Source organism: Meriones unguiculatus, chromosome 17, assembly GCF_030254825.1.
Source record: "Meriones unguiculatus strain TT.TT164.6M chromosome 17, Bangor_MerUng_6.1, whole genome shotgun sequence".
Taxonomy (NCBI): Eukaryota; Metazoa; Chordata; class Mammalia; order Rodentia; family Muridae; genus Meriones; species Meriones unguiculatus.
The window spans coordinates 23,044,130-23,063,228 of NC_083364.1; the positions used below are offsets into that span (position 1 = coordinate 23,044,130).

Sequence of the window (19,099 nt, forward strand, 5' to 3'; positions counted from 1 at the left end):
GCAGCGCTTAGGGCAGCCCGGAGCGCCTGAGGTCCCCGGACCATGGCGGCGATGGTTGTGGCGCTGCGCGGACCCGGCGCGCGCTTCCGGTCACGGATAGAGTGTTTGACACGCGGGACACGGGGCGCGGCGAACGCAGCGGGAGGTAGGGCGGGGTCGCGGGCGGTGCACGCGGAGACGCTGTCTGTGTGAGCGTCCACACGGGGTCGCGGTGGCGGGGCTCTGCTGAAGTGTCTCTGCGTGGCTGTGCAGGCGCATTCGGGGTAGCACAAGATCGGCGTCCTGGGTAGGAGGGGACCGTCTTTCGGGTTGCGCCTTCCTCACGCGGCTACAATGCTGGTGGTCTTGCAGCACGGTCTCCTGGAGTTTGTGTCCCCAGTAATCGTAGCTTTGACTGGGATGATGTCAAAGGCTCTGGTGGTCATCAGGTACCCCATTGGCACACAACTCCCTAGTTGCAGGTACTCTTTGTTGTTATTACAATCTTTTGTTTTTTGTTTTTGCCCCTGATCCCACCCCCCACGTAGCCCAAGCTGGCCTCAGACTGCGTAGTTAGTTGTCACCGATCTTTGCCTTTTGGAGTTACAGTCATGGTTTGTTGTTTTGGTTTTTTGAGTCATGGTCTGTCTGGAGTGCAGCCCTAGCTGACCATGAACTGCTTGCTCGTGTTGCCTAGCAAGTAATTTTTTTTTACAAGCGCGTGCAGGGAGTAAATGAGAAGACGCTAGAGAGCCTGTGGGACAAAGCCCCACTGTTTGTCAGGCTCTGTGTATATCCTTGGGATGGAGAAGGAACAACTTGTTTGCACCAGGGAGAGTTCGTGATGAAATCAGGAGGGTGAGCAGCTTCAAAGGCTCCGGGGGAAGCTGGGCGCCTCGGCATGGTTCACACTACCTGAAACAGGCCAGGTTCCTCCAGCTTCCCATGTGCAGCGGTATGATAGGTGTCGTGAGTGGTCTCCACTGTGCAGCTGCATGGTGAGCATCCTTAATCCTATCCTCTGGGTGTGGGTGACAGAACTCAGTTACGCCCACAGGATGTCAGCGTCGAGGGACAGGAGCAAGGACAGGCTAGGAGTCTTCACAGAGGCAGTGGCATGGGAGAGTCAATGGCTGGGGGAAGGCAGGCTGGCTGACTGCATGTATACGCGGCAGAGGTTTTGTGACTCAGTGGCAGAAGCTACTAGCCTGGGAGAGTCCTAGGAAGCAGTCACTACTGTGTGAGGTGGGAACCTAGGGCACAGATCTTAGGGATCCAAGGTTGCTCTTTCTGCAGATTTGCTATGTCTCAGGTCTCTGTCTCTTTGGAGTCTCCTTGCTGTGCTGTGGGGACATTTACAATGATTTTTGTGGAGGTCAAAACCAAAAATAGTCAATGTACCTGTGCCATTGGCACCATCACCCAGCATAGTGACAATAAAATATCTGTAAAGGAGGGGCAAAAGACATGGCGCACACAGCACTGACTGCTCTTCCAGAGGACCCAAGTTCAGTTCCCAGCACCCATATGGTGACTCCATTCCGAGGGGAGTAATGCCATCGCCTGGCCTCCGGCCCTGCATGCCCGTGATGCTTAGACATACATGCAGGCAAACACTCATGCACATAAAGTAAAAACAAAGGAAATCCGAAGGAAAAAGCCTGTAGACAGGCTCACTGAGCTCACAAGCCTAGGCCCTTCAAGCTGCTCAGAAGCACCCTGTGGCTTTGGGGTTTGTTTTCCTCTGGGCAGAAGGCACTGCTGCCTTCAGGGTCCCATCTCACACCCTAGGGAATTGAGAGCTTTGCTTGGGTAAAGATCCTGTGGGGCCTAGGGAGGTGCCGTTCACCTGGATGGCACAGGGGAACGTGGTGGCCCATGATAGGCCAGCCCTACCAGTTGCTTGATGGCCTGCAGGCAGGGGAGTCCACTCTTGAGCCCCTTCCAGTTCAGCCTGGCAGTCTGTCCTTTTGGAGCAGGAGTCGACCCATGTTTTCCAGCTGGGATAGGGGTGGGTGGGTGCATCACCCAAACGGAAGCTAGACTAACAAGACTGTTGTCATCTCTGAACAGCTAAAATGGGACCTCCCCACCCCCCCCCAAAGGTGACCCCTCTGGGTTTGGCCAGCCCATCTAAGGGTACACATTAGGGAACTTCCTTGCTTTATCAGAGCAGTGTGCCCTTGGTCCTTGTCATGTCTGTTAGATTACTGTTTTCTGCTCCCCCTGTTCCAGACAATACAAAGGAACCAAAAGTGGAAGAACACTTGGTCAGGAGGCAGAAATGAAGCAGGGACAGGTTCTGGAGATGAGACTGTGGGCAGGAGGAGTGGCCTAACCACAGTGAGCAAAGGCCAGGACGTGAGGGTTCCCTCCAGGAATCTCTCATCACCTAGGTGAGCTGTGTGATATCTGCTATCCAGGCTTTGTTCTGTAGAACAGCATCCCCACCTTCAGTAGGCTTCTCCCATCCTTTCCTGCAATGACCCCTGTAAATGGTCACTGAGGATTCCTCCAAGTGTTTATCAGAGGAGGCCCTGGGTGTGCACAGGGAAAAGCAGGTGGCCCACGATAACCAGGCCTACCAATTGCTTGATAGCAGTACAGGCAGAGGGCACAGTGTAGGGCCTCAGAAAGGGATGGCCCAATAGAAGCCCCACAGGTGTCAGCAATGGAAGGTACAAGTCCTACAGGTAAAGATATGGGATCTCCTTCCTCCGGCACCCAAAAGCAAGGCAGGAGACAAATTGGCTCTGCCTGTCAGGCGGGTCTTCCCCAGGGCTGAGTGGCAGCTAGCTTCCCACCACTGCTTATCTCCTTTCTTCTCTAGGATCACATCAAAGCTGTCAAATAATGTGGAACTGTCCAGGCCTTTTTAGGACTTGAACCTGGAGTGGATTCCACTGTGGGGCTGCAGACAATGGGCCACTTCTGAACTTCCTCTGTTCCTGTAGTGGGGTGCAGGCCAGTGACCTTGAGGCATATGGGAACCCCAGAGTTTTCTCTGCAGCCTCACCTTCGCCTCCTTATGGTGGATACAGAGAGGTGTGGCCATTTAAAAGTATGACTTTTACATTTGCTTTATGTGTTTAGAGTGTTCATGGGTGTGGGTACACACATGTTCCAGGTACACATGTGAACCACTCTGAGACTCTTTTCTGTGTGGGAGGGACTACATGTATGTTCTTGGTTGCTGTAATGAAGACTCACCTTTACCACTAAAAGGCGTGTAGACTGAATGAAAATGTTTTTGTTCTGTCTGGCTCAGGACGCTGAGTGAAGTCTTGGGTTCTGAGACTCCTTTTGGGAGTTAGGGAGTTTCTCTGCAAGGATGGTCACACACTCTGGCAGCCAGCTTCACCATGCTCTGGTTTCTGACTTGTGCAGACAGAGTGTGTGGTGACCCCTGACGGCCCCAGGATAAGGTTCCCATCCTGATAAACTTTGTACCACACAGAACTGACGGAGCGAGAGCAAGTCAGGGTGTGGGTCTGGCACCTTCTTACATCCTTTTCTTCTTTAGCAGGGCAGCAGAGCTTTGATCTTTTGGTGATTGGTGGGGGATCCGGTGGCCTAGCTTGTGCCAAGGAAGGTATGTAGCTTGTATTTTGTGTTGCTTCTGGTGTGTTGGGGCTTTGAAGCATTTGGGTCTTCTAGGAGAGTGTGGCACGGTGGGTATGGGTCATCGTGTCCAGGAGCAGAAAGCTCCAGGAACAGATGCCTCCTTTAATCAGGAATTTACATAGATCCTGAATCTGGTCTCTCCTGAAAGTGGCATAGTACCATCCCAATCTGTTTGTCCTAAATTTATTTTTATTGTTTTTAAACTATATGTGCATTTCTGTGTTAGAATATATGATTGTGAGTGCAGGTTCTTGTAGGGTTCAGAAGAGGGCACCAGATCCCCTAGAACTGGAGTTAGCCTAGCTATGAGCCATCTGGCATGAATGCCAGGAACTGAAATCAGGTCCTATAAGAGTAGGTCTTCTCTCGTAATCACTGAGCTAGTCCTCTAGCCCCATGTATTTGTTTCTGAGATGGACTCTTACTTTAATTGACAGACATTAAACCAGTACATATTTAAAGTGGATAACTTGAGGCTGGGCCTTGTCATGAATATCAGGAAGCTGAGGCAGTAGGATCACGTGAGTCTAGGAGCTTGAGACCAGCCTGGATAACATAGTGAGATCCTGTCTCAAAGTAAATAAATAAAGCAATAAAAATCAACCGAGAAGCCTGATGGGCGGGTATATCTGTGAACTCTGTACCACAGTGAGAACAATAAGTGTGTCCCTGATGCCACTCACCAGTCTGTGTGGGCTGCATGACTACAGCCTTGTATTGACTGAGGTTCTCTTTTTTGTTCTTGTTTGTTTTTTTGAGATAGGGTTTCTCCGTGTAGCCCTGGCTGTCCTGGAACTTGCTCTTTAGCCCAGGCTGGCCTCGAACTCAGAGATCCACCTGCCTCTGCCTTCTCAGTGCTAGGATTAAAGGCATGTGCCACCACTGCCAGGCTTTGACTGAGGTTCTGGATGCTGGCAGTCTAAGATCAAAGTGTCAGCAGGATTGGTTCCTGGCTTCTTTCCTTGGCTTATAGGTGGTGTCTCTCATGTTTTCATGAGGACTTCCGTGTATGTGTATCCTAATCTGTCCTTACATCAGTCAGTCGGCCAAGGGACCAATCTATAACCTCTTTTAACTTTATCTCCAAATATAGTCATAGTCCTTGGTGCTAAGGGTTAAGACTCTAGCATGGATTTGGTTGTGTGGGGGTGGAGGCACAGTTCAGGCTGTTACAATGTCCAGCTTCTACAGACCTTGGTAATTCTCTTCCTGCCTTTCTCTCCCTAAATCCTGGAACTCTCTCTGTAGACCAAGCTGGCTTCGAACTCACAGGGATCTTCTTGCCTCTGCCTCCTGAGTGCTGGGATTAAAGGCGTGCACCACCACCACCCAACCCTTCCTTCCTTCCTTCCTTCCTTCCTTCCTTCCTTCCTTCCTTCCTTCCTTCTTTCTTTCTTTCTTTTTTTCTTTTTCTCTCTCTTTCTTTTTAATGTGTGTGATTGTCTTGCCAGCATATGTGTTTGTGTATATGTGTGTGTGTGCGTGCGTGCATTGTGTGCCTGGTGCTTGTGTCCATATAGGCCAGAAGAGGGTGTTGGCTCCCCTGAATTGGAGTTACAGATTGTTGTGAGCTGCCGTGTGAGTGCTGGAACCAAACCAGGTCCTCTGCAAGAGCAACACGTGCTCTCAGCTGCCGAGACATCTTTTCCTTCTCTGTTCTTAGATGTTTATTGTTGTCAGCCCTGATGCTATGAACTCGAGAGTGTGTGCGTGTGTGCTGTGTGGCTTTATCTCCAAATATAGTCATATTCCTTGGTACTGAGGGTTGTGACTGACTTAGGAATTTTTAGCACTGAGAATACAGTTCAGCTGGGATTACTCTTCCCAGCTTCCTTTCCCCTTGTTTTGTTTTGTGTGAGACAGGTTTTAATGTGGTCCCGGATGGTCTGGAACTTACTGTATAGCTGAGTCTGACCTTGAACTCCTGATTCTTCTGCCTCAACTTCCCAAGTGCTTGGATCACAGATGTGAGCCTTCATGCCCAGCTTTGGATACATTCGTGAAATTCTCTTGGCAGTGTGGAGCCACTGAGTCATATGGTGTATTTCTTTCGGGGGTTTTCCCTCTCCCCTCACCAGTGGCCTCCTGGTGAGACTCTAACCCTGTCACATGGTGACAAGCCTCAACTTCGCCCCATAACTCCTTCAGTCCTACAGCTTGCAGTCCCAAACCAGCACTATACATTACCAAGTTTGGCTGCCAGCTTGAGATGCAGCCTTGAACTTTCTGGACCATAATTCTTTTCTGACTGGTGATTCATGGGAAATACTTCCTGGAAGAGACACCATGACCACAGCAGCTTTTATAAAGGAAAGCATTTAATTGGGTCTGGTTCTTACAGTTTCAGAGGTTTAGTTCATTTTCATCGTGGTGGGGAGCATGGCAGCGTGCAGGCAGATATGGTGATAGAGGAGCCGAGAGCTCTACATCTTGATCAACAGGCAGCAAGGACACTGGGTGTAGCTTGAGCATACATATATGAGACCTCAAAGCCCACCTCCACAGTAATGCAGTGTCTCAAGACTTCCCTCTTTATGACTGGGTAACGTCATTCCCACCTCTGACTGACACGTGTTGCTTGACTGTCATGACCACTGTGTAGGTAGCTAGTGAGGCTGACATCGAGTGCTCTGGGTTTAGGCTTGGCTCACCCTGAACACCCAAGCCTAAACCCAGAGCAGGGACTCTGGGAGGAGACTGGCATCCTAGCACCACATCAGTGTGGCGTGTGATGGTTGGAATCTGCAAAGAGGCTGGGAGGCTCCTGCCTTCAGGCAGCAAGCTGGCTGCATACTGGGAAGGGCTGGTGCAAAGCTGCTGCGCACGCAGCTGCATGGGCAAGGGGAGGGCCACCTAGCCTTTGTGCTCAGGTGTTGGCCTGGACCCCCCCGCCTCCTGGGCCTGATGGGCTCCTGGGAAGCTCCATGGCAGCTTCCTGCTGTGCTCACCTGCAGATGTCCTTATCATTTCAGCTGCTCAGCTGGGAAGGAAGGTGGCTGTGGCTGACTATGTGGAGCCCTCTCCTCGAGGTAGGCAGCCTGGACAGACTCATTGAGTCCTGAGGAAAGGGCTAGGGACTAGGGACGTGGGATGTGGCTCATGTTCAGTTTACACTAAAGTCATTCATTCCCTTCTGCACAGTCTCCCTAGAATGTCGTGCTCAGCCTACAAACATGTCTTTGTTGATGGCTCAGTGGTCAAGAGCACTGGCTGCTCTTCCAGAGGACTAAGGTTCAATTCCCAGCACATGCCTGGTGGCTCACAACTAGCTCTAACTCCAGTCCCAAGGGATCTGACACCCTCTTCTGGCCACTGTGAGCACTGCAGACAAATAATAAATAAAATGTTCCAAAAAATTTTAATGACTCAGTATAGACATAAGGAACAAATAGTTCAAGTCACAAAATAGAAGCTCCCTGAAGGCATTCTGAGCCTGCGGAGTGGAAGCCTCTTCCCTACATGGGAAGTCAAATCCGCTCCTACCAGGGCCAAGGTGGCAGAAGACCTCCCTGGCATGTGTGAAGACTTGGGCTCTATTCCCCGCAACACACATACACATGTCTGTAGAGGCACACACACATGAATACCCACACCTATATACAAATATACACACATGTACACACAGGTATGCAAACACACACATGTTTTTTTATTTATTTATTTTTTTTTCTGATATTCCAGGTACCAGGTGGGGCCTTGGTGGCACTTGTGTCAATGTGGGTTGTATACCCAAGAAGCTAATGCATCAGGCTGCACTGCTGGGGGGCATGATCAGAGATGCTCAGTACTATGGCTGGGAAGTGGCCCAGCCCATCCAACACAGCTGGTGAGGAACCCTTGCTGGGGTGTCGTTCAGTGGGGAGATTTGCTCTTTGCCACTCATCTCTAGTCCTGGCCCGGCAGCGGTGAGGGCTGCCCCACACACTTCTGGAAGTCACTGGAGGTGGAGCATGCTAAATTTCCTGGGTAGAGAGAGCCCAGGATTCTAGAGCTCAAACCCTGGTCTGACCACAGAGATGGGCAGCCCAGCCCTGGAGGACAAGGGTCAGGGTCCCTTTAAGCCATTTGCAACTGGGAATGGTGTTGCATGCCTGCAGCCCAGTCTCAGAAGGCTGAGACAGTTTGAGGCCAGCCTGGGCTACTTAGAAAAGCCCTGCCGCCTCCAAAAAGATAAAGGAAAGTAAAATAACCACATCTCTATTTCCTAAAATCCCTGGGGGTACACAGCCTTCTCTCACTGCCTGACAAAGTCGGCAGCCAGCTCTGCTGCTATGGATTTTGTGTTTTATTTGTTTGTTTGTTTTGTATGTATATGTCAACAGGAAGAAAATGGCAGAAGCCGTGCAAAACCACGTGAAGTCCTTGAACTGGGGTCACCGCGTCCAACTTCAGGACAGGTACTGGAACTCCCAGGACTTAGTGACCATATGTGATGTGGCCTTGGGAGGACCACCCTCCTGGCATCCTTGGACTCATTTTGTACCTGTGAAACTGTTCACTGCAGTGCAACTCCTGGCAGTGAAAAGAGATTGGTCAGTGGCATGGGGTGTGGGGGGATGCCCCAGAGGCCTGGAACTGACGAAATGACAGCTAAAGAGGGACGTGAGACAGGCAGGGGCCTCAGGCCTGAGGCTGTAAATGTGACTGGGCTGATGAGCACTGACAGGCTGGTCACCATTAGGTAGGACACTGTGCCCCTCCTAAGAGAAGACACATATACGGTAGACACTTCAGTTCCCCGTGGAACTTCCCTCGGGGAGGCCTGGGTCCCTCCCCCGCCAGTCACAGTTTGGGGCTCTCGGGATGTGCCAAGCATGGCTCTGTCCCCGTCTTGACATCCATGGTTGCCATGTCTCAGGGAAGCCAGGGTGACAGGCATGGTGCTCTTGCTTTCTAGTGTAGGTTCCCACTTAACTTGTCCCAGGGCAGCTGGCCCTGGGCTGAGGCTGTGTTTCTTTTTTCTCTTTCATTAAAAAGGCTTTACATGTGTTTATTTATTTCATGTGTGCGTGCTGCCCAGCCCCAAGCCCACCTCCTAGCAGTCTGCGTGGCCCTACTTCTCTAACTAGCTCTGGAGGCTGAGGCTTCAGAGGAAATGTTTAAAGAACCTTAAACAGAGACGGCTGTGGCTGAACACACCTGTAATCCTGGTTTATGGGCTCTGAGGGTGGAGGTAGGGAGATCAAGAGTTCAGGGTGTCCTTGGCTACATAGTGAGTGCACTGGTTAGTTTTGTGCCAACTTGACACAAGCTAGAGACACAGGCTGAGAGAAGGGAACCTCACCTGAGAAAATGCCTCCCTAAGATTGGGATGTAAGCAAGACACCAAGGCATTTTCTTAATTAGTGATTGTTGGGGAGGGCCCAGCCCATTGTGGGGAGTATCATTTCTGGGCTGGTGGCCCAGGGTCCTGTAAGAAAGCAACAACATACCTTTAATCCAAGGACTCTGGAGACAGAGGCAGGCTTGTCTGTGAGTTCAAGGTCAGCCTGGTCTACATAGTGAGTTGTAAGACAGCAAGGACTATACAGAGAAACCCTGACTCCAAAAACAAAAACAAAGGGCTGGAGAGACAGCTCAGCAGTGAAGAGCACTGTTTGCTCTTATAAAAGTCCTGAGTTCAATTCACAGCAACCACATGGTGGCTCCCAATCGTCTATAATGGGATCTGATGCTCTCTTCTGTCACACAGGCATACATGCAGAGGCTCATATGTACAAATAAATAAATAAATAAATAAATATTTAAAACAAACAAACCAAAAAAAAAAAAAAAAGAGTAATCTGAGCAAGAGCAAACCATAGGAGCGAGCCAGTAATCAGCACCTGTCTGTGGTCAGTGCTGCAGGTTCTTGCCTCCAGGTTTTTGCTCTGGCTTCCTTCACTGATGAATGGTGACGTGAAAGCAGAAGAAAAAGAAATCTTTCCCTCTCAGAGTTGGTTTTGGTCATGGTATTTCCACAGCATTAGAAACCCTAATTTAGATAATGGGTTTGATGCTAGCCTAGAATACATGAGACTCCGTCTCAAAAAGTAAAATAGAAAAGAAAATCTTATCTTATGTTGCAGGAAGGTCAAGTACTTCAACGTCAAAGCCAGCTTTGTCGATGAGCACACAGTTCATGGTGTCGACAAAGGTGGGAAGGCGGTAAGTGTCCACCAGCCTGTCTCTCATGGCTCCTCTGGCATCTGATCCCAGTTTGTTTGACCTGGGTGTTGTTCTGGTGCTAACAGCTCCCCTTGAGGTCACACTTCTGCAAAGTGATTCACTAGCTGGGTTCAGTGGCCACACCTGAGGTCCCTGCACTAGGGAGGCAGAGGCAGGATCTTGAGTCCCAGAACAGCCCTGAGCTATATAGTGGGACCATGTCTCCCCAACACACAGATGCATGCACATACATATGCATAAACACACGCACGCATGCATACACACATGCATACAACACACAGATTGAACAGAGCTGGGGTGTAACTCAGTGGCAGAAGGCTGGCCTTGGCTGAGCTAGATCGGTCTTCAGCTACACACGCCCCTTGTTAAGCAGCCCAGGAGCCACAGCTGACTGTCCTACAGTTTGAGGTGATGACAGAGGTGAGAGGCACACCCTCCCTGCAGTGTTTGTGGGGCTCTGAGGAGGCATAGTGTCTGCAAAGGCCCTGTACACTGTAAAGTGCTTGGAGCTGGAACACCGACAGCCCTTCTGCCTGGCCCTTCTGTCCAGTGGACATTGTGAGATTTGGGCCGAGCATCCACACTGTACAGCAGGGGACACAGGAACCCCGGTCACCGTAGGCTGTTGAGTCCTTTGGCAGCTGACCAGGCACTGTTTGACCTACGGTTCTGTTTATCCTCAGACTCTGATTTCAGCCGACCACATAGTCATCGCTACAGGAGGGCGGCCGAGGTACCCCACACAGGTGAGTGGCTTGCTGTATCCATTGCCTGGGTCCTCTACCCTCATTCCTCTGTGCTTTTTCTTTCCAGTTTCCAGGCCTCCCCGAGTCTACTCTGCTGACATGGGTCTTCAGGCTTCCCACATAGCAGTGCCTCAGGACACTCCACACTGCAGGCTCCTGCAGCCCATGACCCTTCACTCCAGTGTCCTCCCTCATCCCTTAGTGGTTAGCTGTGCCGTCCAGGCTGGTTCTAAGCACTTGAGTTCTGATGTCCCTCCACCTCAGCCTCCCAAGTTAGCTGTGACTGACATTTGTGGCATCACACCAAACCCTGTGTTCCTCCTTCCAGGCCTCCATTGGCAATGGCTTTTCTCTTTAACTTCAAAATGCCAGGGCCTCTAGGACTTCAGTCTTATTTTTCACCTCCTTCCTCCCACCCACCTCTTGAAATTTGAAGTAAAACTCACTAGCAGTTCCTGGGCACAATGGGTTTCAGTACACTCAGCGTGCCGCTTGCATTCCCTCCATCTCTAGATCCTTTTCAAAAATCCCGCTGATTCTTTTCTTTGCTGCAGCTCCCTGGTTTCCAGATTCCAGGTGCTTCATACAAATGCATGTGATACATGGTGCTTTTTGGTGGCTTATTTCACCAGCATAATGTGCTTAGTGTTTAATCATTACATGTATCACAGTCTCCTTTTTTCAGGCTGACTAATACTCCATGTTATGCAAATACTGCCTTTTGCTTATCCACCTGTCCATTAGTGAACATCTCTGTTGCTTCCTCTGTGTGGCTATTAGGAATCATCATGTGCTGTGAGCATTCATGTGAGAGGTTTCTTTTTTTTTGTGGAGTTTGTTTCAACTTCTCTTGGCTATTAAGAGTGGAAGTTAGATCATAAGTTCACTGGCTTGTTTTCCAAAGAGGCTACACCATATTTGCTCCCTGCAGCTGTACCTGGAAGCCAGTTTCTGATTTCCTCACATGGCTCAGGTTTTTGTTTGTTTGTTTTTTGTGAAAACAGAATATTTCAAGTAACTTATAGTGACTCCCAATGGGGATTTCGTCATTGCTGCAGTGACTTCTCTGAGCTGCTTTCGTGAAGCATTTCTTTTTTTGTCATGTGTGGCCACTGGAACCTTCTTAACGAGCTTAGTGTCAGCTAAGGACTGTAGAGATTTCCTTTAAAGCCAGGAACCATGAAATCTGTGCATGCCTGTGAGAGCCTTCAGTCCACACTGCACTCTGCATCAAGAGGTTGGAGCTGCCACTCCTGCCTTCCTGGGCAGGGCTGCATGCTTGGGCAAGAGCCCAGGGCTTCCAGCCGCAGTGTGCACAGTCACCTCCCATCCCCGGAGAGCCACAACCCCAGGACATGGACATAAGACAAGGAAGCACTCTCCTCATGGGACTGAGTTGTTGTGCAGAATGGGGGTTGCTTTTTCAGACAGGGACATGCCAATGGCAGTCTTGTCCCATGAGTCCTCTCTTCCCACGTAGGTCAAAGGAGCCCTGGAGTATGGAATCACAAGCGACGACATCTTCTGGCTGAAGGAGTCCCCTGGGAAAACGTAAGGCCTGGGGTTTGTTGTGCTGGTGTATCTGCTTTCTGCTCCTGCTGGAGCCACAAGCTCATTCTTTAAAAGAGGGAAAGGCAGCCCTTTGTAGACCCCTATGCAGGGTACTGGGTACCCCGTGTTCCTGTCACAGAGAGTCAACTGTTCATGATCCAGGGCCGTGGCCTTCAGCAGTGTCCCCTGGGCCCCTGGTATAGCAGATCACCACTGGGTCCCACTTGATCATCTCCTCTCCTCTCTGCTTTGTGCACACCTGCTATGGCCAGGTGTGGAGGTAAGAACAGCAGCGTGTGCAAGGCACAAGTGCTAAATGCACCAGCCTGCCCACAGCTCCAGCCATGGGGGTGCAGGCTTTTTTCTTGCAAGAACTAGAGTGGCCACCAGAGGGCAGTAGAGGCTTGGTTGATAACTATTGCCTTGTACCTTCTCAAGCAAATACTAGTGGAAAACAGTACCCCAGTGTCCAGCAGGCACTCGAGTGTTTGTGCGCTCAAGTGTGCCCACATACACATGTGTATGCATATAAATATGTGTATATATGCAAGTGTATATGGTGTGCATGTTGAAGTGTGTATACAGGTGTGAGAACATAACATGCATGTATGCACTGAAATTATTTCAGTGAGTGCAAACCCTCAATTTCTATGTGTTGGAGCAAATGAAAGACACCACCCCTTATACCCATGGTACTTAATACTGATCCTAGGGCCTCACTAAGCCGGACAAGCACTCTATATCTTGGAAGCTATATTCCCAGTTTCATGTTCATTTTTTTGTTGTTGTTAAGAGAGGGTCTCTGTGTAGTCCTGGCTGTCCTGGAGCTCAGTATGTAAGCCACTGGGCTTTTATTGCTTTATTTGTGTGTGTCCAAGTCAGAGGACAACCTTTGAAAATTGTTTCTCTGCTTCTACCGTGCAGGTTCCGAGGCTAGAACTTGGGTCGTCAGGCTTGGCAGTGTGTGACTTTTCTTGTGGAGCTGTGTGGTTGAGCCTTCCTTCTTTTTCACGGCTGCCTCCTAAAGCCCCAGCAGCTCACGTTTAGTTTGTCTGCTCAGCTGTGGATGGGCAGTGTGAAGTGCGTGGCTGTGAAGGCAGTACAGGAAGGTCTCGCCAAGTTCTGCTTTCCACTCTCCTGGGCATGTACCTGACAGTGGAATTGTTGGACTGGAAGGGAACTTTGCTTCTCAGACTGCCTTCAGTAGCGCAATACTGTGTTCCCGCTGGTGGTTTTCCCAGTGGTGGTGTTCCCGCTGGTGGCACACAGGGTCCAGGGTTGCTTCACCCTCACATTTGTGGAACAGGGATCTTAGACAATGTATGTACACCTGTAAGATAGTACTTCCCAGAAGCACAACAGCTGAGGCCTTTGCTGACAGGCTGACTATACCCTGTCCCTCATGTTCTGCTGCCTGCTTCCCTCTCATCCCAAAACATGGGCATTGACAGCTTTTTTTTTTTTTTCCATAAGACGGAATGGAATGCCCATCCTCCCATCCCGTGTGTGACTGTAACTGTTGCCTGCAGCCCTCCTCACAGTGATGCTGAGTTTGCGTTGTTGCTCCTGTGGTCCCTCTCTCACACCAAGGCTGAATTTGTACTGACTCATGATGACTCCCAATGTGGTTTGCCTGTTGTAAAGAAATTTCTAAGTCATGTGTGCGAGTGTCTTGTCTGCTTTTGTGTATGTAGTCCACATACATGCCTGGTCTCATGGAGGTTAGAAGAAGGCAGTCGATCCCCTGGAACTGGAGTTATGGGTGTCTGTAAGCCCCCCTGTGGGTGCTGGGAATCCAACCTGAGCCCTCTGCGAGAGCAACAAGTGCTGCAAGCCACTGACCCATCTCTCCAGTCCTGCCTTATGTCTTCTGATTTTTAAAAATAGTAATGCATTTAGTTAGGGGTTTGTTCTTTGACAGCCTCTCTGTGGAGTCCAGCTGGTTTGGAATTCACTATACAGTTCTGGGGGACCTCAAACTTGTAATTCTCCTGCCTCAGCTTGTCAAGTGTATAGTGCCACTACCCCTATCTGTCAAATTCTTACTGTTTCTGTTTTCTTTCTTTCTTTTTTTTTTTTTTAGAGCTGAGGACCAAACCCAGGGCCTTGCGCTTGCTAAGCAAGCACTCTACCACTGAGCTAAATCCCCAACCCTTCAATTTTTTCTTTTTTGTTGTTGTTGTTTGTTTGTGTGTTTTTTAAATATCTTTTGCAGTTCTGGAGATCAAACCCAGACCCTTACACATCCTAGCAAAATGCTCTACCACTGAGCGGCATTCCCACCCAGAGTTTTAATTTTTATGTCAGCAACCATCATTGCCTTTTATGCCATAATAATTTCTAGGTATGGGGAGTTCTGGACTTGCCCTGGGGCTTTGCACCCGGAAACAGGCAGTCTCCTACTGAGCTCCAGCCCAGCCCCTGTCTGTCTGCTAGGTTGAGCACATGCTAGTCCCATGGGTCACCTTCTCATATATTTCCTGGCCTCCTCTGAAATTCAGAGTGTTTCTGTGTGGATCACACTTGTGGTCCTTGGCCTTGTTTCTGGCTGGGTCCCCCTCCCCTCATCTCTTCTTTATCTTCCAGCTGGTTCAAATATCAGGATGGCCCTGTGTTGCACAACATAAGGATTCTTTGTAACTTAGAGATGTACAAATGGTTTCTTTCCCCTTTAGATGTAACCTAAATCTCTCTTTGCTCTTAATGGCTTTTAGATTTATTACATGTTCAGAAGGGCCTGTCCCACCTCCAGCATGGTTTTTGGTTCCGTTTAGTTTTTAGTCACCTCTGGCTGGATGTTCTTTTATGTTTTGGGCCTGATGGGCCTTGGCTGTGGGATTGGACTGCTGCAGTGCCTGCTGGCTGCCTGTGGCCCTGCCGCCTGTCTGCAAACTGCTGGCCATTGTCGCTAAGCCTGCTTTACTCTGTTTCCTTCACGTTGGCACTTACTCTCCTGCCTTTCCGTAATGCTCTGTTCTGGACCCTACGTGAGCAACTGGAGCTGCAGTGGCCCTGGAAGACAACCCTGTCTCATCTCTTGTCTAGTCTGGGCCCCTTCCTGGGCACAAGCCATTGTTCTGGCTTGTTTCCAAAGGCCAGAACTTTCTGAATTCTGGTCAGGCCCATTTCAGGGGAGCTGTAGCACAGCCCAGCACCCTCCCTCCCACCCCAGCTTCCACCCCCAACCCCAGTAGCCTAGAGGTGAGACCTCTCCCCTGTGACTGTGTGCTGGGGCAGCTGGCTCAGCTGGGAAGATACGGCCGCCGATATTTTAGTCAGGAACAAAACTGCAGTGTTTATTTTCTTCAGAAAAAAAACATTTAGAGGTTTTTTTTTTTTAAGCTCCTTCGTGTAGATGGAATCTAGGTATGTTATTGTTTAAGAAAAAAAGTGTTTGTGGTGCATCAGTCACCCGTTTAGTTCTCAACATGATTTATGTGAGGAAATGGTTTTTTTTAAAAAAAAATTAAGCTGGAGATATATCCCTGTACGATGCTTCTGTGAAAATGCGGCTTTGTCCAGGCTGTTAATGCAAGTTGTAACAGTGCGGCAGGGGAGGCAGTGTTTACATGTTACATTCCTCTGTGCAGTCAAAATAAGCCTGGAGGGTCTACAGTAGCATTTCTGTATTTTATCAGCTTGGGCTGGGGCAGAGGGGGAGGCCCTGCTCACACTTGGAGGGGCTGTTTCTGCTAGATTTATTTGCCTTATAAATATCCCCTGTGTTTATTTTAACTCGCCTTTAAAATGGAGCTGAAATTAATATGGATCCCAGGGCTGTCCCTATGGCCCCAGGGTGCCTCCCAGAGCCGGGTGACACTTTAACATGGCTCATCCAGGAGGCCAGGTCAGCAGTCAAGGGTGCATGACACCTCTGGGCCTGGAGCCGCAATGGGCACTGGCTGCTGGCTGGCATTTGCGGAGAAAGGACCACATATATGACCCTAGCCCTAGTCTCTTGGTGGGATCGGCAGGATGTTCAGAGCGGCACAGGCAGCAGCCAGGGCTTATTTTCTCGTGCATGCGTGTGGGGAGTGGTGACTAACACCTGCTAGTCACCCGTGAAGTAAGTTGAGCTCAGCACGTGACTAGAGCTGTCTGGCCTTCCAGGGTTACTGCCCATTGCCTTTGCCCCTGGGCAACAAGTGAGGAGCCCCTTCTTTTCCTTGGGTGGCATCTGGGTCTCAGAGAGCCCTGGGCTGGCCAGATGGTGGAGATGGGGCACTCCTGTCTGTGGGAGACATGGTTAAGCAATACCCTTTACCCTGCAGCTGAGTGCTGGCCAAGAAGACCATACCTTTCAACGGATGGCGCACCTGGCTGGAACCCAGGGTGCTAGCACCTTAGAGAGAAGCTCTGAGCTCACGGAAGTGGCTTCAGACTCCTCATCCTGTCCTAGAGGGGCCGAGGCTGGGCAGTATGGGGCCCAGGATAGGACTGCAAGTTGGCACCTGCCCAGTCTTGCACACCCAGCCATGAGTGTATGCTGGGCCTGGTTGCCTTTTCGATTGCTCTTTGACTGCCAAAATCCAAAACAGTTTGGAGGAGGGAGCTAGAGAGGACAGAATGCAGGGCCTCTTTGGGAAGACTGGGTCATGAGATAAAGGGCACTGTGAGCACTGAGGAAGGTGACCAGTCCCCCGTGGATATAGCAAGGTCCCTGGCAATGGAAGGGTGAGAAACATGGGCTTGATCCTTAACCCTGGGAGGTTAGGATCTTTAACCTTTAGGGAGGTTGGACTTGGCACTGGGATTCACTTACAGAACCTGGTATGTAGGGCTCTTGCTAGCTCTCTCTCTTGCCCTGAAGTTCAGGCTGTCTCCCTGTACCCCTATTCCTCCAGGAAGCCTTTATGGTCCACAGATTTTCAAGCCTGACTCCCAGCTGCCTTTCCCAGCATTCCTGACCTCTCTTTCTGTGCTTCTAGATACCCAAACCAGGAAACAGGGGCCCACTGTCATCCTCTTCCTCATCGTTTTACCCTAGCAGGCCGATCAGGGGGCTGTTTCTGGGTCTGGAGCTGGCACACTTGGGATAGTGAGGAAGCCACAGTGAGTGAGCACTTGGCTTAGCAGCTCCTCCCACGCTGGGCCCAAGACCCTGGGGCTGAGTTGCTGTTTCTAGGTGCTTGTTCCTGAAGTCCTTTCACACTGCGTCTGGTCCCCAAAAGGCATATAGAGCTCAGAGCCAATGTCTCGCACCGCTGTTGGTCCCATTCAAAACCTCCTGGCTACACGCCATGCTCCCTGGTCCTGGAAACGGTGGTAGCTGAAGCCAACCCATGACTGTTCACTCCCATGTGCCCAGGCCAACCTGAAGCTCTCTGTCTCGGGCACTGTGAAGCGAAGAGAGTGTTTTGTGTTTTGACACAGGATCTCTAGTGCAAGCTAGTCTAGAACCTACGATGTAACCCAAGCCAGCCTCGATTTCATGACAACCGCTACTCCCCACCCTGTCTCTCACTGTCCTGAGTGCTATTGACTACAAGTGTGAGTCAGCATGCCCGTCTCGAGAGGGTTTTTATAGCCCGTTGATTTAGTGCTGTCATCAGAGTTGGTGTGGAAGAAGCTTTGGTCTGACCCTCATAAAGCCAGCCAAGGTACTGTGGCCATTTTTCTCCCATGCTAAGCATGGGGGATAGGAAAAGTACATCTTACCTTAGAAGAGCCACTTAGTTAGAGTCATGGCTGTGTAATAGTCTCACTTTCTGCTCAGCTTCTCTTTCTTTTTCACGTGATATTTTTTTAGTGCAGCAGAAGAGGGAGCAGCTGTCAGCCTGGGCCTGGGCTCTCAGCTTTTCTGCTTGTTTTGCCTGTGTGGGGCCAGGACCTTGGGTGGCTTCCAGTGCTCACAGCTTGGCCTGGGGGCAGACCCCGAAGGGTGGTGCTGTGAGGTCCAGGCAAATCTGGAGCCATCTCCACTGGGATGAAGCATTCGTGGTGTCTCCTCCCCGGTGTTGCTTTCCCGGAGTGTCTGTAGGGCCGCGGCTTTGACTGGCCCTTCTTGGGCTGGTAGTGCTACCAAGGAGCCAGTGCTCCTGTGAGACTGTCACTTGTGTGGGTGTGCCACCCGGAGAGAGGATTAGGGTCCTGCAGGCTGAGGGGCAGACTGAACACTCAGTAAGCCCAGCTTCGCAGGTTTGTGTTAATGCCCTTGTTTCTGCTTCCTCCTCAGTTCAATTCTGACAAGCAAGCCAACCTGTGATTAGCCTAATCTCATGGTAGTCATGCATCCATGGAGAATGTTGGCACACTAAAAGAGACACCCTCCCTGCTTCTCCCCCAACACACACACAGACTGGGCTCAAGGCTACCAGGTGTAGGATGGTGACTTCTGGTTGAACAGAAAAAGATCTGGTGTTTAAATGCAAAGTTAAGTCCCAGGCTTCCAAACCTGCTTTCAGATTGCCAGCACTGCTGTTTCCCAGGCTGTGGCTGGACTGTCATTGTGCCTTTGTAGCTGGTCCTGGATGAATGTGGCCAGTAGAAACCAACCAAAGCTACCAGCCTCTGGGAATTGATGGTCAGAGGGTCAAAATCAGGAAACTTCATGTTTTGTCTCCATGTTTTTGTTCTAGTGCCATTTTTCTCTTCCTCCTCCTCCTTCTCCTTCTCCTCTTTTTCGTCGTCTTCTTCCAAGACAAGGTCCTGGTTGGTTTCAGACTCTCTGTGTAGCTCAAGTTGCCCTTGAATTCATGATCCTTCTACCTCCACTTCCAAAGTGCTGGGATTACTGGCGTGTGTGGCCATTCCTAGAACTTCAGTCCTCTGAGTTCTTGTGTTCATCTTTCAAAGAATAAACATTCCCATTAATTGGTTAATTAGAGGAAGAGGTGGAGTAAAAAGCCAATGCTGTCATCGTAGCTCAGAAAACAAATGGCCCAAGGTCTCTGTCCATTCCAGCAAGATGTGAGCTTTTGTAGAGATTGTCAGTGCACGCACTCACGACTCCCCCACCCCCAGGAATGTGCCTGCCTGTGGGTGTCTGTCTTTCCTGTGTGTGCTCTGGAGTTGGCAATTTGGAGTTGGTG

At 50.2% G+C, this 19,099-nt stretch overlaps 1 protein-coding gene across 7 annotated transcripts in view; it reads left to right on the forward strand.

Moving 5' to 3' along the window:
* The first annotated feature begins 16 nt into the window (after positions 1 to 16).
* The window catches only part of Txnrd2 (thioredoxin reductase 2), a 46,700-nt gene continuing 27,617 nt past the window's right edge, over positions 17 to 19,099 (forward strand). The window contains exons 1-9 of one of the 7 annotated variants that reach the window (XM_060370033.1): positions 37 to 145; positions 2,215 to 2,375; positions 3,503 to 3,571; positions 6,576 to 6,632; positions 7,285 to 7,429; positions 7,926 to 8,000; positions 9,672 to 9,750; positions 10,455 to 10,517; positions 11,998 to 12,068. In XM_060370033.1, the coding sequence (XP_060226016.1) occupies positions 7,344 to 7,429; positions 7,926 to 8,000; positions 9,672 to 9,750; positions 10,455 to 10,517; positions 11,998 to 12,068 (374 nt within the window). In that variant the 5' untranslated portion in view covers positions 37 to 145; positions 2,215 to 2,375; positions 3,503 to 3,571; positions 6,576 to 6,632; positions 7,285 to 7,343. Of the gene's footprint in view, positions 146 to 287; positions 462 to 2,214; positions 2,376 to 3,502; positions 3,572 to 6,575; positions 6,633 to 7,284; positions 7,430 to 7,925; positions 8,001 to 9,671; positions 9,751 to 10,454; positions 10,518 to 11,997; positions 12,069 to 19,099 lie in introns of those variants that run through there. The other 6 variants (XM_021645217.2, XM_060370032.1, XM_021645214.2 and 3 more) reach the window with 6 other exon arrangements.